Source organism: Bubalus bubalis, chromosome 8 (genome assembly GCF_019923935.1).
Source record: "Bubalus bubalis isolate 160015118507 breed Murrah chromosome 8, NDDB_SH_1, whole genome shotgun sequence".
Lineage (NCBI taxonomy): Eukaryota > Metazoa > Chordata > Mammalia > Artiodactyla > Bovidae > Bubalus > Bubalus bubalis.
The window spans coordinates 65,337,413-65,365,124 of NC_059164.1; the positions used below are offsets into that span (position 1 = coordinate 65,337,413).

General features: G+C 40.5%; 1 protein-coding gene across 1 annotated transcript in view; it reads right to left on the minus strand.

Moving 5' to 3' along the window:
- Nucleotides 1-26,676, minus strand: part of GARS1 (glycyl-tRNA synthetase 1) — a 52,817-nt gene extending 26,141 nt beyond the window's left edge. Inside the window, exons 1-7 of the mRNA XM_006055653.4 lie at nucleotides 26,393-26,676; nucleotides 10,566-10,667; nucleotides 9,591-9,693; nucleotides 8,423-8,564; nucleotides 6,889-6,977; nucleotides 6,398-6,474; nucleotides 715-860 (exon numbers count right to left, since the gene is read on the minus strand). Coding sequence (XP_006055715.4) covers nucleotides 715-860; nucleotides 6,398-6,474; nucleotides 6,889-6,977; nucleotides 8,423-8,564; nucleotides 9,591-9,693; nucleotides 10,566-10,667; nucleotides 26,393-26,614 — 881 coding nt within the window. The 5' untranslated portion in view covers nucleotides 26,615-26,676. The remainder of the gene's footprint in view (nucleotides 1-714; nucleotides 861-6,397; nucleotides 6,475-6,888; nucleotides 6,978-8,422; nucleotides 8,565-9,590; nucleotides 9,694-10,565; nucleotides 10,668-26,392) is intronic.
- Nucleotides 26,677-27,712: the final 1,036 nt, after the last annotated feature.

The following is a 27,712-nucleotide window of genomic DNA, read 5'->3' on the forward strand; positions in this document are numbered from 1 at the left end:
TACTGCAAACTGTTACAGGTTTTCTACTCTTATCTGCAAAAACCACCTTTTAATGAATCAACAAGCTAAACGTATCCTGTCCAACAGGGTAGGCCACTAGTCACATGTCTAGTGATTAAGACTCTGTTTCCGCCACAGGAGCCACAGGTTCCATTGCTGGTCAGGGAACTAAGATCCCACATGCCATGTGGCATGGCCAAAAAATAAATAAATAAGTTTAGAAGTTCAGTTCCCCAGAAGCACTAGCCCCATTTCAAATGCTCAACGGCCACATGGTAGTGGTTAGTGGCTACCATATTGGACAGGAACAGCTTATAGACAATTTCCACCACTGCAGAAAGCCCCATTGGGCAGTGTGACCTACACTAAATGGTTTCTAAAGTCTCCCTCAAGAAGTTCAATAGGCTTCAAAATCATTCTTCAACTCTCTCTCCTGCCCTATGCAGTAATAACTATAAGTAGTGATGATTACAGACTTCTGTATTTATGCCCTCCCCCAAATGACAATATACACTGAAAAAAAGAAAAAAATTATACTCAGAAAGAATTACAAGAAATAAAATTTTAGAATATATCTATCATTATTTCTCCTTAATATATTTGTCTGTACTTCCTACTCATTTTTCAAACATTTTCCTTCATGGTTGATATTAATATTTACCTTTTATTACAAGTAGTTATAATAATATTACATAAACAATAAGTGATACATACCCAGGCATGTTTCCTCCAGGTCCAATGAAGGTCTTAAACATTAAGTTAAAAGGCACTGGAGGGGAAAGATCATTTCCAGTAGTGGGAGATTTTACATTATAGTTTACAAAAAGATCTGCAAGTTCTTGCTGTCCATAGTTATCAAGCTAAAGAATACATCAAGAAAATGATTAGTGTAAGAGACAGAAAAAATAAGGCATAACAATAAAATATTATATATAAAACTCCACCCACCATTAAAATTCACCCAAAATAAAAATATCAGATTAACCTAATCTTCAAGATATCTATATTAAAACCATACCTAATTTACATAGCTTACATTCACCAACAGAGAAATAGAGTGTCTTTGTAGGACTGACCTAAAAACGTGTACCATTTCACAATGAAAGATAAGGCAAAATATCTCTTGTTCAATTACAATAGTTATCATGCAAAAAACTTTACACAATGAATTTTACTACTCTGTATACTTAAGAGTCAGGTGCACTTCCCTGTCTATTAATTAAATATCCATGTAACTTTCCTCTCCCATTAGACATTATGCTGCTAAGCTGCTAAGTCACTTCAGTCGTGTCTGACTCTGTGCAACCCCATAGACGGCAGCCCACCAGGCTCCCCCGTTCCTGGGATTCTCCAGGCAAGAACACTGGAGTGGGTTGCCATTTCCTTCTCCAATGTACGAAAGTGAAAAGGGAAAGTGAAGTCGCTCAGTCGTGTCCGACCCTCAGCGACCCCATGGACTGCAGCCTTCCAGGCTCCTCCATCCATGGGATTTTCCAGGCAAGAGTACTGGAGTGGGGTGTCATTGCCTTCTCCATTAGACATTACGGGAGAAGCTTGAAGGCAGAAGCTGTGTCTTATTCACTTCTGCATTTCCCAGTGCACTGCACATCCTATACATTGATAATCAATGCCAAACCCTCTAAAATGATATACGATCTCCAATTCAAAAACCTCGAATGACTATGACAAACCATCTAATAGTAAAGAATATTTAAAACTTAAAAAACATCTAATAAAAATAATTAGATAAATCAACTAATGATTTATGGCCATTCAGGATCAGAAAATACTGGGTAAATTGCCCAACTCCACCATGGATGGGTTGTGTGATTCAGGATCAAGTTCCTCCCTAACCTCTCTGAGCCTGTTTGCTTATCTGTAAAATGGGGAGAACAGACTCTACCTCGTTTCTTAGCCACAGAGAGTGAATCAATACCTTTTAGATAAACTATTAATATCATGCTTCATAAAGCTGAGAAGGAATCACAAGCATTAACAGATGCAGAAAATGCTATTATATGCTGAAGCAACAGATGGGCCTCTGCCCAGGAAATCCTGTGGGGCCATTTCAGTATCAGGCCACTTCCATGGGTTTCTAACACTTCACTGAAGATTAAATTGACAAGAATACAGAACTGACCCTTGAACAACACGTGTAACTTACAGCCAGCCCTGTCTATCCACAGTTATTCTGTATCTGCATATTCAACCACCTAAAAACTGTGTAGTACTGTAGAATTTACTACTGAAACACATCACAGTGTACATGGACTCGCAAAGTTCAAACCATGCTGTTCAAGGGTTGACTGTGTGTGTGTGTATGAGATATCACACATATATGATATGGCAATCAAAATCAAAATCCAAACTGTTTTTCTGGAACATGTACCTGATGAAACAGAAAGTCAGTGCTCAAACTATAAATTCTGACTTAACAAAACAACTACTTCCTGTTTCAGACAATTTATTTGGAAATGAACGAAGCTGTTAAGATCAAAGACACATACACACAAAATCCCTAATAAATCTAAAATCCTGAATGCGAAAGAGAATAATTTAGGTGTAATCTGAGGTGCTTTTCATGTCTTCTTTCTAGTAAGGGTCATGTCTTTGGAAAAGGAAGGAAATGAGAAATGAGGGTGTGGCTGTTAACAGTATCAAAGTACAAGAATTCATTTTCTAAGCCATAAGCAACAACGTGGAAGAAATGAGTTTCAAAAAGGAATAAAAATACTTCATATGGCCCAAAATAAATTGGCAGATGAATCAATAGCCAGATTAAGAAGTTTTTCAATTTAAATGACGAAGGAGAAAATTTCTCAGCTAATGTTGGGAAAGCCAGATGCTGCAGAGGAAAATCAGTAGGTTTAAAAAACTCAAGGCAACAGTGGAGAAGTGTCCAGCAATTTCCATCAGGAAAGCAGTGTTAGGGAGTCCTCAAGTTTAGTCGCTCAGTCATGTCCGACTCTTTGCGACCCCATGGACTACAGCACGCCAGGCTTCCCTGTAAATCACCAACTCCCGGACCTTACTCAAACTTATGTCCATCAAGTCACTGATGCCATCCAGCCATCTCATCTTCTGTCATCCCCTTCTCTTCCCGCCTTCAGTCCTTCCCAGCATCAGGGTCTTTTCTAGTGAGTCAGTTCTTCGCATCAGGTGGCCAAAGTATTGGGAGTTTCAGCTTCACCATCAGTCCTTCCAATGAATATTCACAACTGGATTCCAACATTCCAATATTCCAATGTTCCAATATTCCAATGAATATTCACGACTACGATTGACTGGTTGGATTTCCTTGCAGTCCAAGGGACTCTGAAGAGTCTACTCCAACACCACAGTTCAAAAGCATCAATTCTTTGGCACTCAGCTTTCTTTAGAGTCCAGCTCTCAAATCTATACATGCCTACTGGAAAAACCATAGTTTTGACTAGATGGACCTTTGTTGGCAACATAATGTCTCTGCCTTTTAATATGCTGTCTAGGTTGCTCATAGCTTTTCTTCCAAGGAACAAGCATCTTTTAATTTCAAGGTTGCAGTCACCATCTTCAGTGATTTTGGAGCCCAAGAAAACAAAGTCTGTCACTGTTTTCACTGTTTGCCCACCTATTTGCCATGAAGTGATTTCACCAGATGCCATGATCATAGTCTTCTGAATGTTGAGCTTTAAGCCAGCTTTTTCACTCTCCTCTTTCACTTTCATCAAGAGGCTCTTTAGTTCTTCTTCACTTTCTGCCATAAAGGTGGTGTCATCTGCATGTCTGAGGTTATTGATTATTTCTCTCGGCAATCCTGATTCCAGTTTGTGCCTCATCCACCCCAGCATTTGGCATGATGTACTTTGCATATAAGTTAAATAAGCAGGGTGACAATACACAGCCTTCATTCATGTACTCCTTTTCTGATCTGCAACCAGTCTGTTGTTCCATGTCCAGTTCTAACTGTGCTTCTTGATCTGCATACAGGTTTCTCAGGAGGCAGGTCAGGTGGTCTGGTATTCCCACCCCTTATAATTTTCCAGAGTTTGTTGTGGTCCACACAGTCAAAGGCTTTGGCATAGTCAATAAAGCAGAAGTAGATGTTTTTCTGGAACTCTCTTGCTTTTTTGATGATCCAGTGGATGTTGGCAATTTGATCTCTGGTTCCTCTGCCTTTTCTAAAACCAGCTTGAGTATCTGGAAGTTCATGGTTCACATACTGTTGAGGCCTGGCTTGAAGAATTTTGAGCATTACTTTACTAGCATGTGAGATGAGTGCAATTGTGTGGTAGTTTGAACATTCTTTGGCATTGCCTTTCTTTGGGATTGGAATGAAAACTGACCTTTTCCAGTCCTGTGGCCATTGCTGAGTCTTCCAAACTTGCTGGCATACTGAGGGCAGCACTCTCAGAGCATCATCTTTTAGGATATGAAATAGTTCAACTGGAATTCCAACACCTCCACTAGCTTTGTTCGTAGTGATGCTTCCTAAGGCCCACTTGACTTCGCATTCCAGGTTGTCTGGCTCTAGGTGAGTGGTCACGCCACTGTGGTTATCTGGGTCATGAAGATCTTTTTTGTATAGTTCTTCCGTGTATTCTTGCCACCTCTTCTTAATATCTTCTGCTTGTGTTAGGTCCATACCATTTCTGTCCTTTATTGTGCCCATCTTTGCAAGGAACACCTTTGGTATCTGATTTTCTGCTGCTGCTGCTAAGTCACTTCAGTCGTGTCCGACTCTGTGCAATGCTATGGACAGCAGCCCACCAGGCTCCTCTGTCCATGGGATTCTCTAGGCAAGAATACTGGAGTGGGTTGCCATTTTCTTCTCTAGAAGAGATCTGTAGTCTTTTCCATTCTATTATTTTCCTCTATTTCTTTGCACTGATCACTGAGGAAGGTTTTCTTATCTTTCCTTGCTATTCTTTGGAATTCTGCATTCAAATGAGTATATCTTTGCTTTTCTCCTTTGCCTTTTGCTTCTCTTCTTTTCTCAGCTATTTGTCAGGCCTCCTCAGGCAACCATTTTCCCTTTTTGCATTTCATTTTCTTGGGTATGGTCTTGATCCCTGTCTCCTGTAGTGTCACGAATCTCCGTCATCAGGCACTCTGTCTATCAGATCTAATCCCTTTAATCTATTTGTCACTTCCACTGTATAATCATAATGGATTTGATTTAGGTCATACCTGAATGGTCTAGTGGTTTTCCCTACTTTCTTCAATTTAAGTTTGAATTTGGCAATAAGGAGTTCATGATCTGAGCCACAGTCAGCTCCCAATCTTGTTTTTGCTGACTGTAAAGAGCTCCTCCATCTTTGGCTGCAAAGAATGTATCAATCTGATTTCAGTATTGGCCATCTGGTGATGTCCATGTGTAGTCTTCTCTTACGTTGCAAGAGGGTGTTTGCTATGAGCAGTGCGTTCTCTTGGCAAAACTCTGTTAGCCTTTGCTCTGCTTCATTTTGTACTCCAAGGCCAAATTTGCGTATTACTCCAGGTATCTCTTGACTTCCTACTTTTGCATTTCAGTCCCCTATAATGAAAAGGACATCTTTTTCGGGTGCTGGTTCTACACTCAGCCTTACTTATTCATACACAAGGTAAAGGAAATCTTATTTCTTGGATGGAAAACAAACAAAAAAAAGCATTGGTTGTTTTTTTTTTTCTCATCCAAGGAAGTAAATAAAATTTAAGAGATGAGCTGTGGTGGATTTCATGATCAAACATGGTGCTGGAGAAATACTTTGCTTAAAAGGATAAATGAGGTGAGAAATCAGCAACATTCACATACAGGCATGTGATCCTCCTGGGGCAAAGGTGTGCAGTATTCATCAATTTTTAAAGCAGTTTGTGGCCCCCCAAAAAGGGTAAGAACTACTTCTGATATAGAAAGTATTTCTGCATTTGGCTAAAAGTCAGAATAGATGATCTCAACGCCTTCCCTAAAACTTGTCAACTTAAATACAAAACTAAAGGTCTACAGGAAAAGCAGGGGCCTGCTCCATCAGGTTCTAAGAACAGCACATAGTCATGGACAGTCCAATCAGAAGTAGATCAAGTGGCTGATGAGACAGCCTCACACAGATGTCTGCCCCAAATCTCCACACTGAACACTACCCATCCTAGACATTGTCCTGATTTTTGCTATTAAATCCAGAAAACTGGTTCCTGAGGAGAGAAAACTAATTTCATTTCTATTTACACTGACTTGCTAGTTTGGCAGAAATAAAGGGTTAACTATAAAACGCTAACAGAGAAAATAAAAACGCAAAAACAGATGATATGAAGGACAGAAGGTAAGCTCTCCTTCTTTACTATTGTGCCCAGGTCAGCACAACATGGAATTCAAGTCATCAAATGCTGAAAAGAAAGACAGCACCTACCTGGGTTATCATGATAATGTCTCTCAAGTACTTACCTGGGCCAAGACACTTTCCATCTCTGATTTCTTCTCAGCAGAACACTTCTTATCAGACATCAATTTCTGTAAATGAGCTGCAAGAATAGTGTTGTACATGTCAATTTTAATCAATGAGAAAAAAGGACAATGTACTTTTGAGTTCAACATTGGGCAAGTGAAAAAATGAACCCAAGGATAATGTTCTTAATTTATATGAATCCTATGGCTGATTTTACAGCGACAGTCATGATACTCTCTTGATTCTTTCGGTGACTTAAAATTTCTAATTATCTGTATGTGTGTGTGTGTGTGTGTGTGTGTGTGTGTGTATATATTTCTTTTTTTTCAATAAGGGACTTGTTCTATATACTAAGATCTGTGCACTTTATTCTTTGTATATTATGTCCCAAGAAAAAAAATGTAAAAACTTAAGAGAAATGTTTAATCCAAACCCTTTGCTTTGATCAATCCTACTTGAAAAGATGTTTACCTGAGATGAAAAGCCATACCTTTCAATAGATGGTCAGCACGGAAACACTCTCCATTTTTTAAATCTTTCACCATGAAGTCAGCAAATTTGTCTACATGGCCAGAAGTCCTAAGTTAATACCAAGTCAATTAGTCATTTCCATACAGCTTAACTCATAAATTTTACCTTTTAAGACAATCTGCCATCTATATATTTATCCATAGCTTACATCTGTGTCTGACAGATTAAAGCTCCCTTATCTATTATGGAATATCCCATGGTAGATAAAAATGTATGCCAAAGAAAATTCTTCCTTAATCTATTCCTACCTGCTCCCCAAGTTCTCCCTTCCCTTATGAAAAAAAATATTAACTAGATTATACTTTTTCACAAATTGTCAAGGTCTGTGCTACTTTTCAGTATCAGTTACTCCATGCCTATCCCATTATTATTAGTGATCCAAGCAAAAGCCAAAGCCATGGGGAATTTGACTAGCCAAGAATTTGCGAGAACTCAAATAGACACTGAACCTTAAAGAAAGAGTTTTCTGCCACTGAAACCTGTAGGGACACTGGTATTATCACTATGTGGCTCCTATTAGTGGAGCAAGTAGCTAAGAATAGGTTGTCTTGATCTTTTAGATCTATCATTAAGAATTCAACTTATTTTAATTGCCTGCATTATTGAGAGAGAGCCTGAAGTATAGAAAAGGCTCCGCTGGTGACTCAGATGGTAAAGAATCTGCCTGCAATGCTAGAGACCTGAGTTCAATCACTGGGCTGGGAAGATCCCATGAAGAAGGGAATGGCTACTCACTCCAGTATTCTTACCTGGAGAATTCCATGGATAGAGGAGCCTGGCAGGCTACAGTCCATAGGGTTGCAAAGAGTCAGACATGACTGAGAGACTAACACTTTCACTTTAAAGTTTATAAATAGCAAAAATTAGCTCTTTAACAGGCAATATTAAATGAAATGATGAAAAATAGTAACAATTCCTCTTTCAGTTTCATATCCTGAAATGAAATCCTGACCTGCTTTCAACAATGTTGGTAGGAAGAATCTAAATTTCTGCATTGAAACGTCAATACAAATAGCAGTATTTAATTTAAAATATGTACATAGCTTTGCCTAGAACTTCTATGAATTTATACTAAAGAAATCACCAGGATATACAAAAAATTAATCTATTAGGATGTTCAGTGCCATCAAAACTCAGAAACTAAAACTTAAACGCCTATACTAATGCACCAGCTAAGTAAATTATGCCACATCTGTAACAGAGAATACTATTCTGTCATTAAAAATACTCTTGAAGCTTATTGACATAATGTTCACCTATATTAGGTGAAAGAAAGCACTGTGCTACTACTAAACGCCACACTATGCTACTCCTAAACTTAAAAAAAAAAAGGATAAATACCACATTTTAAACTGGCTATCTGTTGGCAATGAGTATATATTTTGTTTTTATTTTTCAGATTTTCACAATGAACATGGGCAATTTTTTTTTAATCAAAAAGTTACTTAAGTATATAAATTAAAGAATTTCAGCCTCCAAAGTAGAAATCTTACTTTAAAACTGGCTCAGGGGTAAGCATGGTACAATCAATCTCCAGGATCTGTTCCTCTTGGATAAAATGCTGCCTCCAGGTCTGAATAATATTGTTTTTTAAAGCACATCCAACTGGGCCAAAATCATAAAGACCACTAACACCTGCAAAATGAGAGGAAAATGTACTCTACCTTATCACTCTGAACAAATCAAAGTAAGAAGATATCAGAAACCTGAAAGGCTCACATATTCCAAAAAAATGTATTCAAGCCAACACTTCAAATCTCCCAATACTAAAGAGTCTTATTTCCAACTAGCTGACAGATGTTTAAACTGAAAAGCTCTTATTCCATTTACTATTTCTGCATGTGAAGGTTGAAATTTCAAGAAGGATTAGAAAAACCTAAAAACAAAAAGAAGTTCCTCCTTATGCAAGAAACAAAATGAAAAAGCAGATTATAGTTTTCTGCCATAGAAATGAGAAAATAACTGGCTGCTTCAGTGGAATAACAATAATGCCCAAGACCCCGTTCTCCAATTTATTCTTGGTATTTGGGCTACTATTTAAACCTCAAGAAATAAAACATTTAGAGATCTTCTCAGACTAAAAATCAAATCAAGTTTCAGTGGCAAAGTATTGAAAGTTTAATACTGTTGCAATAATCTCCGTTACTTATGAAAAAATATCAGTGAATTCTATTTGTCTATATAAATTCATGTAGTGTTCAAAGGGATGTAGAAATTTATCTGCATAGCTAAGAAGAATGTTTTCACCTGGCAGTTGCCATAATGAATACTATTGGAACTAGGGTTTATCACTGCCCTGTGGGGAACGGCACAGTGCAGCTGGCCAGTGCTGCAAATGGCCCTCTACTATTCCCAAGTCTCCACTGGGGTTTTAAGAAGAGTCTGATATGTACATGGATACATCAAACACTTAGTATCTGCCTACCCCTCCAATTCCCTAAGTCCTAATGGAAAAAAAGCCATCTTCAAGAATAAGGAGGGTAGAAGGAAATAAGAACTGGTATCATACCAAATGAGTGACTAAATAAATAAATGCAAGATATCTATCCTCTGGTTTGCATGACCTGATACAACGAGATATCAGTTGGCAGGTTGTACTTTTCATTTAAGAATCATATTAAGGCCACTAACAACACATTTTTTCTTTCATTAATCCCCTACCTCCATAAATAGCAAAAGCTTGATCATAGAAAAACCTCCTCTTCAGGGTATCTTCCATTTTTGCTCTGTCTACAACATCATCTTTGGGCTGTAATGCTAGCTCCTGTAAGAGATTTTTAAAGAGAAAATATGTGATTGAAGGAGTGAGTGGGAATTTCAGTTTACACACCTAAATTTACTTTATTCCTCAGAATTCAATATAAAATTTATCAGACAAGATTTTCATACCCTTAAAACAATAGAAACCTTAGGGGTTTTTCCCTCTGAGTTACACAAAAAATACCTTTACTTAATTATTTAGGAAAATGTATGCCTATTCCCAAGATTATAAAACTAAGCTTACTTAGATGTAGATACTGATAAGCAGTATCTAAATTTTAGAGGATCACTGTAGTGAAATAGTGACTTAAAACTCCAAATGAGGAATTCTCTGGCTTCCCAGTGGTTAGGACTGGACGCTTTCACTGCTGGGGCTGAATTCAACCCCTGGCTGGGGAACTAAGATGTCACAAGCTGCGCAGCTTGGCCAAAAAAAGAAAAAACTCCAAACGATTTCAGTTTAGTGATATGAGATAATTTGAAAGGTTTGCGATCAGGTATCAGATGAATAAAACTTTTCCTTAAAAGAAAAGATTTTAAAACAGCATAACCATTATTTGTAAATATAAAAGAATTCATCAAGAAGAACACAATTGCCTTCCAGGGAAATTAATGGAACACAACCAGTTTAGGGTTTTTGTCTGGTGGGAGAAGGAGTAGGTTAGGGGAGGAATGTGTTGTAGAAAAGCTGACATTTTGAATTACACATTGAAAGGAAGGAGTCTACCAAGTAGAGAAGGAGGAGAGGGCATTCTGGATAATCAGAGATAGAGCAACTTTTAGATTTTTTTCTAGGTCTCTCCCCCTCACAGAGACTAAGTAAAGATGAGCAATTCTATAGCTACTTACGTTCCTTTCCGAGGATCCAAGACTCACCTTTGCTTCCAGAATCCTCTTCCGGGCTTTGAGCTCAGCTACTGCCTTATCTACATCTACTTGGGGTGCTTTATCTTCTTTGAGTTTTCGTACAAGATCTCCCTAGCCAACAAAGAGAATCGGTAGTCATGATTGGTTTCAGAAGTAAAGTTAGAAATGTGCTTTTCAGCACGTCTTTTAAACAGTATCTGTGTGAGAATGAGGAAATTCAAAGGTTTATTATGTGAAAGGTCATTATGAATACTGTAGGTCTCTGCCCTCAGCATGTATAATCTAAATATATAGACAGGTACATAAATAACTACACTTGCAGAGCGATTATTACTGGTTTGTTTTCTTTGTGGGAAGGAGATGCACAGAGGGGAGAAAAGCACTGATCAAAAAGTAAAAACCCTGGTGGTGTCTACTGGGTAAGAATCTGCCTTGCAATTCAGGGGGATGGGGGTTTGATCCCTGGTCGGAGAACTAAGATCCCCTATGCCGCAGGAGAACTAAGATCCCATATGCCGCAGGGCAACTAAGACCACAGGCTACAATTAGGCAGCATGCACTCTGCAACTAGAGAAAGCCTGCTCCCTGCAACAGAGATCCAGCACAGCCACACACACACACACAAAAAAGTAAAGAGCAAGATAAGCACTGAGAACTCAGAAGAACCAATGAATAGACTGTTTTAGTTTTCTGCTTACTTCTCTGCCCATTTGTTCTCAGTCACTTACCTTCCTCTGCCCTTTACTATTGCATTTTTTTCCTTGCTAACTTCTTTAGACTACTTTATTCACTTCCAACAACCTACCACCTGTACATTGATTTTTACAGTAATGTGGTAGAATAAGTAATCTGAGAGAACAAACAAAACGTTACCACATGGTCTGGGAAATTTCAAGATGAGAAATTAACAGGTATCAAATTAATAGAGCCCTGGGGGGCCCATCAGAAGCAATTGCTGTCTAAAGTAGACCTTCCATAGGCCTTTCAGGATTTTCAGTTTAAGGTTATGAAAATAATAAGCACTCAGCTCAAAATTTTAAAATCCATGAGGAAGAGAGCCACCATGAGTGAGACTCGGCAGAAACAACAAATAACAAAATTAGATCCTTTAAAAGTATTCGAATGACCAAACATACTTTTTAAATGCTCAAGATGTTTAAAGTAAAATAAAAAGAGGAATCAAAAACATGAGTAAAGAATAAGAGACTATCAAAAACAATCAGGGGACTTGAAAAAGAACCACATAGAACATTGGGAAATAAATCACTGAAATTAAAAACCCACTGGACAGTTTAAACAGCAGATCAGACAGCTGAAGAGAGAATTAGTGACTTAGAAAAGAAATTATCCCTGGATAATTTTCATTCCATGGAATGGAACAGAAAGACGAAGTTGAAAATACGATAATCATACTCAGAGAAGGGAATGGAAATGGGATACATGTTCTCCTTATTCCCCTCTTGTCAGGAAGCATTTAACAGGAGGCTTCCTGTGTGCTGTTCTGCATCTGTCATGAATCCTCTGTGCCTTATTAATTCCTGAATATGCAGGAATTAAGTGGAGTAGGAAACTACTCCCGGGGGCTGAGGAATGCATGCATTGCCTTCCTTAGTTTTCCATACGGTGATAAGTAACTATTTACGACCCTCTTCCTTTTTATGAACCATATGGTAAAAGTGATTATTTACAACCCTCTCTCTTTCATATCAATGACCTCATGTTTCCTTGACAACTTGTAAGTTTTGATTTATCTCTGCTGAAAATAGCTACCTTGTAAGACAGTATAAATACCCACACAATGTTGAATAAAACACCTTTGCTCCATCAGAGCTTGAGGCCCCGTGTCTTTCTTTTTTTCCTTCTCTCTCTCTCTCAGGCTAATTCTCTGGAGCTCAGAAACCCGTCATGCTCATTCTCCTGCCCAGGCTTCTAAGACCCTCTTGAGAAGGCGCACTGTGCATTCACCCTCTCGAGAGGGCGCCAGGTGCCTGTTGAACTCCTTTAATGGACTGGAACCTGGTGGTCCGGAGTCGATGATAAGCAAGTAAAGGAGAGAAAAAGAGGCTGATATTCCTTGGTTTACGCAGAAAACCAATAAAGTCCCTGACACAGGGCTTGCTCTGTTCATGAAGGCCTCAGGCGCCCTCTTGATGGGGTGAAGGCGTAGAGCGCCTTTTCAAGAGGGTCTTAGAAGCCCAGGCAGGAAAGTGAACCCAGAGGGCCTCTGCGCTCCAGAGAATTAGCCTGAAAGAGATAGAGAGAGAGAGAGAGAGAGAGAGAGAAGACACAGGGACCAAAGCTCTGATGGAGCAAAGGTGTTTTAACCAATATGGTGTGGGCATATCTACTGTCTTACAAGGTAGTTATTCTCAGCAAAGATAAAGATTAAAATTCCAGACTTACAAAAAACATAGGTGATTCATATTAAAGACAGAGAGAGAGTTGTAAACAATCACTTTTACCGTATGGTTCATAAGAAGGAAGAGGGTACTTATCACTTTATTGAAAAACTAACAAGGAAATGTTGGATTCCTCAGCCCCGGGAGAGGCTTGCCTCTCCTCTTAATTCCTGAATATTCAGGACTCCTGACAGATCCAAAACAGCACTTAGGAAGCTCCTGTTAAATGCTTCCTGATAGGTGCCTTAGTGAGCGACACAAGCCCTGTATCAAGGACTTTATTGGTTTTCTGCATAAACCAAGGAATATCAGCCTCTTATTCTCTTTTACTTTCTTATCGTCAACTCCAGACCACCAGGTTCCGGTCCATTAAAGAACCTCAACAAGTGGTGCCCGAACAGGAGCCTGGTACACTTGGTAGCTTCGGATGGAGTGACCCCAAGGGCCCATTGAGGCCAGTAAATACTAAGAAATGGGTAATATGGCTGGAAAGCTCCATCACTTCTCTACTTTACTTCAGCACTTATTTCAAGTTCAGGGACTTTCAGTTTCGCGTCAGTGAATAGAGGCTTGCCTTCAGACAGTGGTTGAATGTAACACTTAGTTCCCTGATGAAGGTAGTTTTGAATTAGAACAACATAAAATATTTCAGAATTTTCCTACAAGCCCTGCCCCGGTTGCTCCAAGTGCTCCTCCCCTGCCAGCGGGTACAAATCCTGAAGTCTCTCCCTTGCTAGAACCTAATGATTCTGGCAACGACTCCCCTAAGACACCTTTTGACATTAAAACCAACAACACCTTTCTGAATAACAATAACCTACCTACTCACTCTCCTTCACATCAGAGGCTCTCTGAATTGCTGGCTTTACAATCACAGGTTTCTGAAGCCGATGGTTTCTCCGCCTTTCCAGTTTTTAGAAATCCTCACGCTCAAGGGCAAATAATACCTCATTATGAGGGTATTAACCTTTTTCACATGCAATAAATTAAAAAAAGCTATAACTATGTACAGCTCACATTCACCTTTTACTAAACCACTTCTAAATTCTATAACGTCCTCTATTGGAGATTTTATTCCCCATGATTGGTAAACTTTAATAACAGCTTTCCTTAAACCAGGAGAAATTCAAATTATGATGTCATCTCAGATTTTATGACAATTTAAAAAGGGGGATAAAATTGCTCAATTACTTCTTTTACCTTACATTTCTATTAAGTCCTCTAATAATATACAGACAGGCGGATTCGGCAGTACAGATCAAAAACAGTCTTTTTGGACATCATTAGTATCTGAATTTGCCTGACCAACTATAAATATCAAAATTAATGGTAAAAGATTTTCTGGTCTCCTCGACACTGGGTCTGATATTACTATTATTTCCAAACATTTATGGCCCAAATCCTGGCCTGTACAAAAAATTTCTTGTCAAATTGCAGAGATTTCTCAAACCAAAGTACAAGAGGTTTATCAGAGTACTCAAATTTATCCATGTGAGAGACCAGAAGGCCAATCTGCAACACTAGGACCTTATGTGATAGATGCACCCCTTAACCTAATAGGAAGGGACTTACTTATGCGATGGCAAACTCAGATATACATTCCACATTTTTCCTAGAGGCCACTGCTCATTTAACAAACAATACAATTATTAAAATAACTTGGAAGAATGATGAGCCCATTTGGACAGAACAGTGGCCCTCACAAAAGAGAAATTACAGGCAGCTAAGGAACTTTCAGATACACAACTAGAATTAAAGCATATTGAGGAATCTTGTTCTCCTTGGAACTCTCCTATTCTCATTATTAAAAAAAAAAAAATCTAACAAATGGCATCTCCTCAGTTCAGTTTAGTTCAGTCGCTCAGTCGTGTCCGACTCTTTGTGACCCAATGAATCGCAGCACGCCAGGCCTCCCTGTCCATCACCAACTCCCAGAGTTCACTCAAACTCACGTCCATTGAGTCAGTGATGCCATCCAGCCATCTCATCCTCTGTCGTCCCCTTTTCCTCCTGCCCCCAATACCTCGCAGCATCAGAGTCTTTTCCAATGAGTCAACTCTTCGCATGAGGTGGCCAAAGTACTGGAGCTTCAGCTTTAGCATCATTCCCTCCAAAGAACACCTAGGGCTGATCTCCTTCAGAATGGACTGGTTGGATCTCCTTGCAGTCCAAGGGACTCTCAGGAGTCTTTTCCAACACCACAGTTCAAAAGCATCAATTCTTCAGCATCTCCTAACAGACCTTAAAAAAGTTAATGCATCTATGAAACCTATGGGTGCATTACAACCAGGAATCCCATCACCTACCACTATTCCTTAAAATTGGCATATTATTATTACTGATTTACAAGATTGCTTTTTTAATATACCTTTACACCCTTTAGACCGAGAGAGATTTGCTTTCTCTCTCCCTTATCCTAATCATACTGGACCCCATAAACAGTACCAATGGACTGTACTGCCACAAGGGATGATGAATTCTCCCACCATGTGTCAGTACTACGTAGCCAAAGCCCTTGAGCCTGTGAGAAAGCAATTTCCTAACTTTCTTGTTATTCACTATATGGATGATATATTGTTTTTGGCTCCATCTATCTTAGAAACTCAACACATGTTTGATATAGCTCAACTATGCTTAAAAAACTCTGGATTAATCATTGTCCCTCAAAAAATTCAAACCTCTACACCTTACCATTACTTGGGGTTTGTTGTTAATAGACAACGTATTACTCCCCAACTAACTCAGATCTGTACTGATAAATGATCAACCTTAAATGATTTTCAAAAGCTCTTAGGTGATATAAATTGGATTAGACATTCTTTAGACATTGCTAATTATCAACTGAATAACCTATTTAATACTTTAAAAGGAGATCCTTTTTTAAATAGCCCTCGTTCACTTTCTCAAGAGGCACGAGAGGAACTCTATTTGGTGCAAAATAAATTACAAGAACAATTTCCTACTCATATCAAACTAAATTTACCTCTAGAATTATTTGTACTCCTCTCTCTTCTTTCTCCCACAGGACTTCTTGCCCAACAAGAACACCCAGTAGAATGGATCTACACCCGTTTTAGGGGAATAAAGTCACTTACACCCTACCTTAATTTAATTGCTCTAATCATTATCAATGGAAGAAATAGGACTAAAACTCTAATTGGCTCTGATCCTCATAAAATTGTAATATCTATCAATAAATCTCAATTTGAGAACACATTACAAACGTCTACCAATTTCCAAATAGCTTTTCTGGAATATTTTGGAGAAATTACATTTCATTATCCTTGTGGTAAGCTGTGGAATTTCTTCAAAAATACTGAATTTATTATTTCTCACATTACCAGCTCACAGCCTATACCATAGGCTGAGGTTTTTTTTATATAGATGGGACTAAAAATGCCAAAGCTTCAGTCTGGTCTCTTAAGGAATATAAAGTCTTTTATACTAAATTTCATTCTGCTCAACAAAATAAATTATATGCTCTTATTCAAGTTATTTGCCTACATCCTTTCCCCATTAATATAGTCTGACTCTATATATTCAGTTTTTGTATTGAAAAACATAGAAACCTCCATGATAAACTCCAATCTACCTATTATTTAACAACTCTTTTTCGAACTACAATCTGTTTTTAGAAACCGCAATTCTCCCATTTATATTACACACATTCGAGCACATTCTTTACTTCCCGGACCCAAGACTTATGGTAATGAGCAAGCTGATAAACTGGTTTCCTTTGCTACTCCAGATGTTTCTTGACTTCCTACTTTTGCATTCCAGTCCTCTATAATGAAAAGGACATCTTTTTTGAGTGTTAGTTCTAAAAGGTCTTGTAGGTCTTCATAGAACCGTTCAGCTTCTTCAGCGTTACTGGTTGGGGAATAGACTTGGATTACTGTGTGATACTGAATGGTTTGCCTTGGAAATGAACAGTGATCATTCTGTCGTTTTTGAGATTGCATCCAAGTACTGCATTTCGGATTCTTTTGTTGACCTTGATGGCTACTCCATTTCTTCTGAGGGATTCCTGCCCGCAGTAGTAGATATAATGGTCATCTGAGTTAAATTCACCCATTCCAGTCCATTTTAGTTCACTGATTCCTAAAATGTCAACATTCACTCTTGCCATCTCTTGTTTGACCACTTCAAACTTGCCTTGATTCATGGACCTGACATTCCAGGTTCCTATGCAATATTGCTCTTTATAGCATCGGACCTTGCTTCTATCACTGGTCACATCCACAGCTGGGTATTGTTTTTGCTTTGGAAAACTTAGCAGTGGCCACAGGACTGGAAAAGGTCAGTTTTCATTCCAATCCCAAAGAAAGGCAATGCCAAAGAATGCTCAAACTACTGCACAATTGCACTCATCTCACATGCTAGTAAATGCTCAAAATTCTCCAAGCCAGGCTTCAGCAATATGTGAACTGTGAACTTCCTGATGTTCAAGCTGGTTTTAGAAAAGGCAGAGGAACCAGAGATCAAATTGCCAACATCCGCTGGATCATGGAAAAAGCAAAAGAGTTCCAGAAAAACATCTATTTCTGCTTTATTGACTATGCCAAAGCCTTTGACTGTGTGGATCACAATAAACTGTGGAAAATTCTGAAAGAGATGGGAATACCAGACCTCCTGACTTGCCTCTTGAGAAATCTGTATGCAGGTCAGGAAGCAAGTCAGAACTGGACATGGAACAACAGACTGGTTCCAAATAGGAAAAGGCTGTATATTGTCATCCTGCTTATTTAATTTATATGCAGAGTACATCATGAGAAACGCTGGACTGGAAGAAACACAAGCTGGAATCAAGATTGCCGGGAGAAATATCAATAACCTCAGATATGCAGATGACACCACCCTTATGGCAGAAAGTGAAGAGGAACTAAAGAGCCTTTTGATGAAAGTGAAAGAGGAGAGTGAAAAAGTTGGCTTAAAGCTCAACATTCAGAAAACAAAGATCATGGCATCCGGTCCCATCACTTCATGGGAAATAGATGGGGAAACAGAGGAAACAGTGTCAGACTTTATTTTGGGGGGCTCCAAAATCACTGCAGATGGTGACTGCAGCCATGAAATTAAAAGACGCTTACACCTTGGAAGGAAAGTTAGGACCAACCTAGATAGCATATTCAAAAGCAGAGACATTACTTTGCCAACAAAGGTCCGTCTAGTCAAGGCTATGGTTTTTCCTGCGGTCATGTATGGATGTGAGAGTTGGACTGTGAAGACGGCTGAGCGCCGAAGAATTGATGCTTTTGAACTGTGGTATTGGAGAAGGCTCTTGAGAGTCCCTTGGACTGCAAGGAGATCCAACCAGTCCATTCTGAAGGAGATCAGCCCTGGGTGTTCTTTGGAAGGAATGATGCTAAAGCTGAAACTCCAGTACTTTGGCCACCTCATGCGAAGAGTTGACTCGCTGGAAAAGACTCTGATGCTGAGAGGGATTACGGGCAGGAGGAGAAGGGGACGACAGAGGATGAGATGGCTGGATGGCATCACTGACTCGATGGATGTGAGTCTGAGTGAACTCCGGGAGTTGGTGATGGACAGGAGGCCTGGCGTGCTGCGATACATGGGGTCACAAAGAGTCAGACACGACTGAGCGACTGAACTGAACTTGCTACTCCAGAAGAACAGCATGCTCTGTTGCATAACAATGCTGGCTCCCTACACCACCTATGGAATATCCCATACTGCCAGGCCAAAGAAATTATTAGTAATTGCTCTACTTGTAGACCCCTACCTCTTGGACCCATCACACAAGGTATTAATCCTTGCAGTTTGCAACCTAACGAACTATGGCAAATGGATATAACTCATTGCCCTGAACTTTCTCCATCTTCTTTCTTGCATGTCTGTATCGACACTAATTTTCCTTTTATTTGGGCCACGCCTCGTCGCGGTGAGGCTACAAAACACGTTATAACTCACTTATTAACTTGTTTTGCTGTAATGGGAACTCCTAGTTCTATAAAAACACAATGGCCCTGCCTATATTTCTAAACACTTTAAACAAGTTTTACAATCTTTTTCTATTAAACATATTACAGGTATTCCTTATAATCCACAGGCACAAGGCATAGTCGAACGAGCACATCACACAGTAAAGTTACAAATAAAAAAATTTAAAAAGGGGGAATACACAGGAACACTACTTATCTAAAGTAAATAAATAAAAAATAAAAAAAATAAAGTCTTCCTTATCTAAAGCAGACTTTACTAGATTCCAACATAAGATATTTTCTAAACCTATAACTATTGTTAATACAGCTTTATTTGTTTTAAATTTTTTAACTTACCACAGGGAGATATTTTAACGAGGGCAGAAAAGCATTTCAAGGAATTGAAGGACGCTTCTCTTCCTCTGCCCATCTGGTACCAAGACGGGTTAATGAAACAATGGAAATCAGGGAAACTAATCTTACAGGGAAAGGGGTATGCTTGTATTTCCCCAGATGGGTCCAACAAACTCACATGGCTTCCTCTTCAGAAGATTCGACTCAAGGGGGCCCCCGGCCTTCAAAATGGAGAGGGAACAACAAAAACCCCAGGAGGAAGAAATTCCAATATGGGCCATGGCGGCTCTAAAGATACCCTGGAAACACCACCCTCGGTGGCATCACCCTTATGATCTCCCCACTTGGGGACAAATAAAACCCTTATTAATCAAGCTAAAAATCTAGTTTCTCAACAGAGAATGCTTCAGAGTCCTGAATACGTTCTCCTGAGAATGCTCAGTCTCCTGACCTGTGCCTCCCCTGCGCGAACTGGATTAACTAATCAGACTTAACTGGGCTTACTTACTCAACCCCCCTTTATTGCATGTCATAAAATGGACGGAGAAAAGAGGGATCCTGTCAATGACTCCACCCATATGCCCCCTCCCTGGGGAGGAGGGAAAACTAATTAACATTTCTTTAGGCTATGAAGTCCTTCCCTTGTGACCTGGGGCCAGGAAAATTATGCATAAACGTCAGCCAACAAACTTGGGCTTTCGTCCTGCCTCCAAAAGAAAACTTTTGGACATTGCTTGGATTATTTACTGCTCTTTCTTTGTGAACCACGTTTATACTACTGAGACTTTAGGGAAAGAGTTAGGGAAAGAACAAAGAACATTATGCAAAGGGTTTACTTATAAGAACTTTACATATACTCCTGTTCGTTGAGACAAATGTCAAGCCAAATCAGGAAAATTAATGTTTGTGGCTAATTATACAATTGTTGATTGGGGACCCCATGGTATGTGGTTTTCTAAATGCTCAGAAGAGGTTAACAGCACGGTGTGTGACTATGTTAGGCAAGTGACATGGAAGGTCACCGACACTACAATGGAGCATTACCACGACAAAGGACTTCTTGGGTGGCTTGACAGTGGATCAGCCCCACCTCGTCCTAGGATGGTCCTCGATAAACAGAGCGGGCCTGAACAATGGGACACTTGGAAACTTGCTGCGAGCACCGAAGAACTAGGAACTTGGACTGGACATTTCACAGGGACCAGTCGTGGTCTTAGTAACTATTTCTTTCGCTATAATCGATCATACAGGCCTGTGTCCCACTTCCTTTTGTTATAGCCATAGGAAATTCACAATAAGACTTTACATTCTGTAACTTGTATTAATTGCAAACTATATACTTGTCTTAACTCCTCTATCTCTTTAAGAAATGGTTCCCTTTTGATTCTTCGATCTTGAGGTAATTTGTGGTTACCAGTAAATCTCCAACGACCTTGGGAAGAAGGTCCCATGGCTGGACTTGCTTCCAGATTACTTCAATTTTGTGTCACTCCTGTTCATTTTAATCACAGTGCCTATAACTGGAAACAAATCAAATTTCATTTACAAAATATACATGATAATGCCTCTCTGAATGTACAATTACTGCAAAAGGAAATCTTTGAAACTTTTTCTAAACATCTCCCCTCCTCCACTAATTTGGAAACTTTAGCTGAACAACTAGCCAATCAATTATCTGGGCTAGACCCACGAAGATGGCTTCAAAGTATTACCCACAGCATCGGGTCTGGAACTGTAACTTTGGTTACTATCTTGATAATTATATTTGTTGTTTATCATTGCCTTTCTATAAGGTTGGTTAATGCTAAACAACAGAGAAGGCAATGGCACCCCACTCCAGTACTCTTGTCTGGAAAATCCCATGGACAGAGGAGCCTGGTGGGCTGCAGTCCATGGGGTCGCTAAGAGTCGGACACGACTGAGTGACTTCACTTTCACTCTTCACTTTCATGCATTGGAGAAGGAAATGGCAACCCACTCCAGTGTTCTTGCCTGGAGAATCCCAGGGATGGGGGAGCCTGGTGGGCTGCCGTGGGCTGTGGGCTGCACAGAGTTGGACACAACTGAAGCGACTTAGCAGCAGCAGCAGCAGCATCTGCTTACTTCAGTACAACTTCCAGTGGAGTCATACCCCCAAACTTACGTACTGAAATACATATTATTATAAATTACTTTTTATTTGTATTACATTTAGAGCACTATGTGTACATATGGAGAAGGAAATGGCAACCCACTCCAGTGTTCTTGCCTGGAGAATCCCAGGGACAGGGGAGCCTGGTGGGCTGCCATCTACGGGGTCGCACAGAGTCAGACACGACTGAAGTGACTTAGTAGTAGTAGCAGTGTACATATAGTTTTCCTATGAAATATTATATTTCTGAGGCATGAATTTCATTACAGGGTAGTAATGAATTTCAAAATATGTGGTATAAAAAGGGACACTGAGTCTGATATTGTTGAGAGTCACTGAGTTGGTTCTTCTTTTCATTCTCTTATTACATACAAATAGGTCTGGTCTGTTATTATACTAACTGTTTTTATTATCTTGACCTCTCTAGCTAAAGCAATATCCTCAGTCACCTTCTAATTTTAACTTCTTTATTAACACACACAATACCTGAAATCACCCCATCAATGGATTGGCTTATTTATTTACATGCATTTTATTTGTCCCTGCCATTATACAGCAGGCTCTTTTAAGACAGGAACCCTAGAATGTCAGTTCTGGCACTCAAATATTTCTTGCCTGCTATCACAACCTAAACCTAGCACCATCCCAAGCACTTAACACTTGGTAAATATCTACTGGCTTGGTCTTTACACATTCAGTGGTTCTTTTCCCCTACTCTACCTGTCAGAACACTTATCTCGTAAAGGTTCACTAACAGTGCTTTTTGATGGGTATAAGAACCTATGAGAGTCTGTGTTCTGAAAAGAGGGTGGCAAGCAGTTCTTTTGAACGTCTAAAAGAAGTAAACAGTTCTTCTGAATACCTACCTTTGTGCGTCAAGTGCTGGCACTCCCATGTTTTCTTTTGGAGCTTTTCAAAGCACTGGGCAAGCAAGTGCTTGGTAAAGGTAAGAAGAACTTAAAATTAATTTTCCTGAACCATTTTTTTCTGTTTTTTAAAGTTCAGGCATAGAATGAGGCACACATACATTCCAGGAGAGGCTCACTATCAACAGAAGCAGTAGAAGAGTCAGGAATCCTACGCTGAGTTAATCATCTCTAAAAATCTCAGTCAATTAAGAAAATATTTGACCTATGGGGTGGGCTGAGGAGGGAGATGGGAGGGAGATTCAAAAGGGAGGGGATATATGTATACTTATGGCTGGTTCATGTTGAGGTTTGACAGAAAACCACAAAATTCTGTAAAGCAATTATCCTTCAATTAAAAAATAAACAAACTTTTTTTAAAAAAGAAAATAATCGTTTACTCTGAATAATGGAATAATTAAAACCATGATTTATAATGATCTAATTCTGAAAACAAAAGTTGCAGTTGATCTAAACATGGAAAGAAAGTATTTACAGATTCCTAATTTCTAATTATTTTCTCTCCTCTTTCTTCACCAGACTATTGTGTGTGTGTGTGTGTGTGTGTGTGTGTGTGCTGAATGAAATCAATGTGAAATATCAATATTTCTAAGTTACCTTTAAGATATATCAGCTAGAAACTTAATTTCTGCATAAATTCTTACCATAAAGACATAGATTAGAACTAAAAGTCTGTGTTTATAAAATGAAATAATTATAGGTGAGAAATCATTCCAACAGACCTTTTTCATTCATCCTTCATACATATCATGGTGCATATTCAGTAGGCCAAGAAAAACAAGAAAACATTATCTTTTAATGATGTTTTAACTTTCTACCTATGGACCTAGAGGGTTCTTGTTAAGATTAATAAACTAATTTCAGATTCCCAAGTGTTTTACAACTATTGACAAAAACTTCATAAATGTATCATTTGTCCTTTATGGATTAAGCAAGAGCTTTAATGGGCACTCTTAGTTCAGAAAATCAAAGCAGAGAAAAATCCAGGGCTCTAACATTTCCCAAGACTGACTTTATTGGCCACAAATACTATCAGTTGCTTTTCTGAAGTGACAGTCTTACTTCACTCATTTTACAGAAAATCAATGAATGCCAAAACCCAAGACTGAATAACACTGTTTGTCAGGCAGTTTAGCATGTTTCATTCTTGCAGCTCAATCCTAAGTGCTTTTCCTCAATCAACATACATGAGTATGCCTTATGCATACTTCCTATTTTGTCACACAGAATATTAAAAAGATGTATACACAAAGGTCTGAATTTAACAAAATTAGTAATTTTTACTGCTTTTTCAAGGACACTCTAAAGCAAAACTGAGACAGGATTTGTTTGTTTGTTTTCAAAGTGAGAATATAAAGGCTCAGTGTCCCTTACTTGGTAAGTGCTACAGGCCAGCAGTTTTACTCACCATGCTTTGCACCATCGGTGCACAAGTCCACAGAGTGAACGATGTCAATAACATCTTAGTTTTATCATGAAAATGGTTCTGACCCTGGAGACCTCCAAGGGTTTGCAGACCATACTCTGAGAACCCCTGCCCTAGAGCCACTTTCCAAACAGGACACTCCAGGATATGTTTATCAGCATGGTGATGGTTGTGGTGCCAACGTATCAAAACGTTTTTCAAATATAAAAGACTGTTCTTTATTCCGAGTTATGGCCTGTCCTTTCTTAGGTATTAAAATATATTTTCTTTTATGAAATAAAAAGAGAAACCAGATGGTAGTTTCTTGATTGCACTGCTTTGTTTTTTTTAAATGCCCTTATTTGGCAAAATGGGGCTTCCCTGGTAGCTCAGTGGTAAAGAATCCGCCTGCAATGCAGGAGACCCGAGTTTGATCCCTGGGTCAGGAAGATCTCCTAGAGAAGGAAATGGCAACCCACTCCAGTATTCTGGCCTGGGAAATCCTATGGACAGAGGAACCTGGTGGTGGGCTACAGTTCATGGGGTCACAAAAGAGTATGACACGACTTGACAACTAAACAACAACAAATCTGGCAAAATAAAGTCTGGCCACTGTATGCTAATTTCCAATTTGTTTTTAGCTCAATGCCCTAGGGTGTCCTTCATCAAACAATTAACAGTTTTCTAGATGCTCTGAGGCCCTTTTACAAGCTCCAAAACTAAATTCTTCAGGAAATAACTAAGAATATGCCATGGTGAAACACATTTCAGCCAATCAACAAACCAATTCTGTAAAAAAACAGCAGCATTCACATGGCATAGCAGATTGGCAAATTTATACGAACTAGCTATTTATCCAAAACACATGCCACTAACGAAACCCGTTATTAAGCACCTTACAAATCCCACTCCAAGGATGCCTTCAATTGCACAAACTTAACAGTGGAAATTGTATCTCACTTCTTCGAAAGCAAAAAAAAAAGGTTAACCAGATAATCTTTAAATTCCCTTCCAGTTGACCCTGAAAGCAGTGCAATTCGAAGTCCCTGGTAGTTAACTGATTTATGTGTGGTCCTGAAAAATTAGGAAAAGAAGACACAAACTGACATAGACTAACTTACACATTCGGAAAATAGCTTGAAGCGCCAAATATCTAGCAATCAAGCCAACACAAACAATACACAAGACAGTAATAATAGCGGAAGGCTATCCCCCATCGAAGTATACTTCAGTTAACTAGTTCCAGAGTCTTGCTACAGATGGATAATGTGCACTGCAGTTCCAGCGTAACGTGGCAGAGGGAGGGGCTTGGGTGTGCGTTTTTCCAAATTAGATGTATTCTCCCTTCTAAAGTGAAGGATATGAAGAAAGAGGGGGGAGAAAAAAGTTGAGAGAGAAAAGACAAAGGAATCACACTTAATTGTATTTAAGGAGGGTGTGTGGAGGAAGATGGAGAATATGCATTCATAAAGCTCTGATACCAAGAAAAAAGAATAAATTAAGCCCACAGTAAAATTAAATAGGATAGAATCAATCAGGCTCAAACTAGAGAGAAGTAGATAAAGTGGCAGAATTTGCCGAATTTTCTGCAGCACTGCCCCAATGAATTATTTCCGAGAGAGGGATCCACCCTCCGTAGCCAAGGCAAGTTATTGCATCAGGCGCCGGTGCTGGAGAAACTCGTTCGGTGCTTCCTACTAGGTCATCTACTCTTGGGGTTCTATTCCGAGCTTCTGGTTCTACCTGACTGGATGTGAGAATACCCTGTCCTCTCTAAATTCTGATGTCTATGCAGTGCCCTAGGAAAAGGAGGCCTGGATTAAACCACCAAGCTCTCCAGCCCATGAAACCTCCCTCCCTTCCGCAAAATCAAATTTCAAAATGTTCCATATGAAGGATGGCTGCCTTCACCGAGTAACTCAGGAACATTTAAGCTTCTCACGTTTACGATCTGAAAGCTCACTCGTTTCAAGTGGTGTTTTCGGAACCCAGAAAATGACAGGAGCGAAGGATGATGAACTCACATTATTAGAGGAGAGACAGAAAGTTCAAAACCTCCCCTTATCCAGGTTTCAACTATTTTACTTTCTCAGCGGACCATTCGGCTAACTAAGCACCGAATGATGTCAAGGAAGAAACACTATTTAAAGCATCTCGAAGATTAAAAAAAGAGAGGCGGTAAGAAGAGAGAACCCGCAGCTTCTTCGGCTCGTAACTGACCAGGGAGGAATTAGGAATCTCGCCACCCAGGAAACACAAAGAACATAGCAGGGACAGGAAATCTAAAATTGAGGTTATTGAGCTAGAACAGGGTGGAGAAGCTAAGGGTTACAGATCCCGGCGTCATCGGAGAGGGAAGAGGCAAGGCGATAACAAGGACTGGGAAAGGAGAACAGATCGCGAGAGAAGAGACGCAGGATGTCGAGGGATCCGCGGGAGTCACCCAAGGAGAGGGGAGGAGAGGGATCCACCGGAGGGAAGGTGGCTGGCGCACGCGGGGACTTGAGTCCAAAGTGAAGGAGGCGAGGAAGATGCCTGGAAACCAAGGGCTTCCAGAGAATGAAAGAGACGGGTAATCGATGAGGTGGACCGGTGCCCGGGAAAGAGAGAGAAGATGAGAAGGAGGGGACCAGGAGGGAGGAGAGCCGGGGCTGAGTGCAAAGCGCAGAATGCCGGTACCTGCTGGCGCACGGCTAGTCTGAGAGGTGCCAGCACCTCCTCAGCCCCGGCGCCGTCCATGCTGCTCCGGGAGGCGGCGGCGGGGAACCAGGTCGGGACGCGGGCGGGCTTGCTGATGGGCCGGCAGGGCAGGAGCGGAGGCCGGGCCGGGAGACCGGGCGGCGGCGACGGCAGCAGAGCGGCGCGGGCAGCTCTAAGCAGCGCCGGACGCAGAGAGGGCATGAGCCGGCGGCGCTGGGAGGTCTGGAGGGGGCGGCGGCGGAAGCGGCGCGCGCGGCCGGGCCGGGAGCATGATGAAATCGCAGCGTAAACGCCGCGGCGCGCGCAGCCGCACACTCCCCACCCCGCGACGCGGCGCCGGGTCGCCACCGGCCGATTCGACACAAAACCCCGGAAGGACCCGGAATCATTCAGAGCCCCGAAAGGGCTTGAGCCGCCTTGGGCGCACAAGAGGGCTGTGGGGTCCCAGGTAGACCCCCGGCAAACAGATTTGCACAGTGCGTTAGTGGACATTTAAGGACTCAGCCCTGTCCGAGACACGCGGACTGAAACTCACGAGGACCTTCAGAGCACAGGCTTGTACAGGGACACTGACGCTCTGGCCGACCCACGGGAGTACACACTTCTGTTTCTGTTCTTTCGCCCCCTGGTTCTTAAAGGGTCATGTCCGACTCTGCGACCCCGTGGACTGTAGCCCGCCAGGCTCCTCTGCCCATGGGATTATTCAGGCAAGAATACTTGAGTGGGTTGCCATTTCCCCCTCCAGGAGATCTTCCCCACCCAGGCATGAAACCCGAGTCTCCTGCATTGGCAGGCGGATTCTCTACCACTGAGTTACCTGGGTAGACTCAAAACAGATAGAGACTTAGTGTTGCCCAAGCTCGGATGATCCTCAGATAAGGAAACAGATCAAGAGAAGTGAATGATCTGTTCATCTTCACCCATCCATGCCTTGCCAATGTCAAGACAAAAGGTGAAGAAAGGGAGAAGAAGAATGATGGACTTATTTGAAGAAAATCAGTGCTGACCATCCTTTGCTGGGCGAACAAGATTTGAATCAGCAATGAGGAAAGGCAAGAGGGAGTGGAGAGGAGCATCCAAGTACCTCGGCTTCCCTCTGCTTGGCCCTGCCTCAGCTGACCTGACTCATGGTTAGGCCGCAGATGATGGACCCTCTGGAAGTGGCTTCTTCGCTCCCTCCTGCCGCAAGGGCAGGTTGGCTGAAAAAGCTGGATTCTGTTTCCGCAGAGAGAATAGAAAAATAAAGAATGTGTTAATTTTAGAAATAGCATTACACACACCCACTAGAATGCCTAAAAT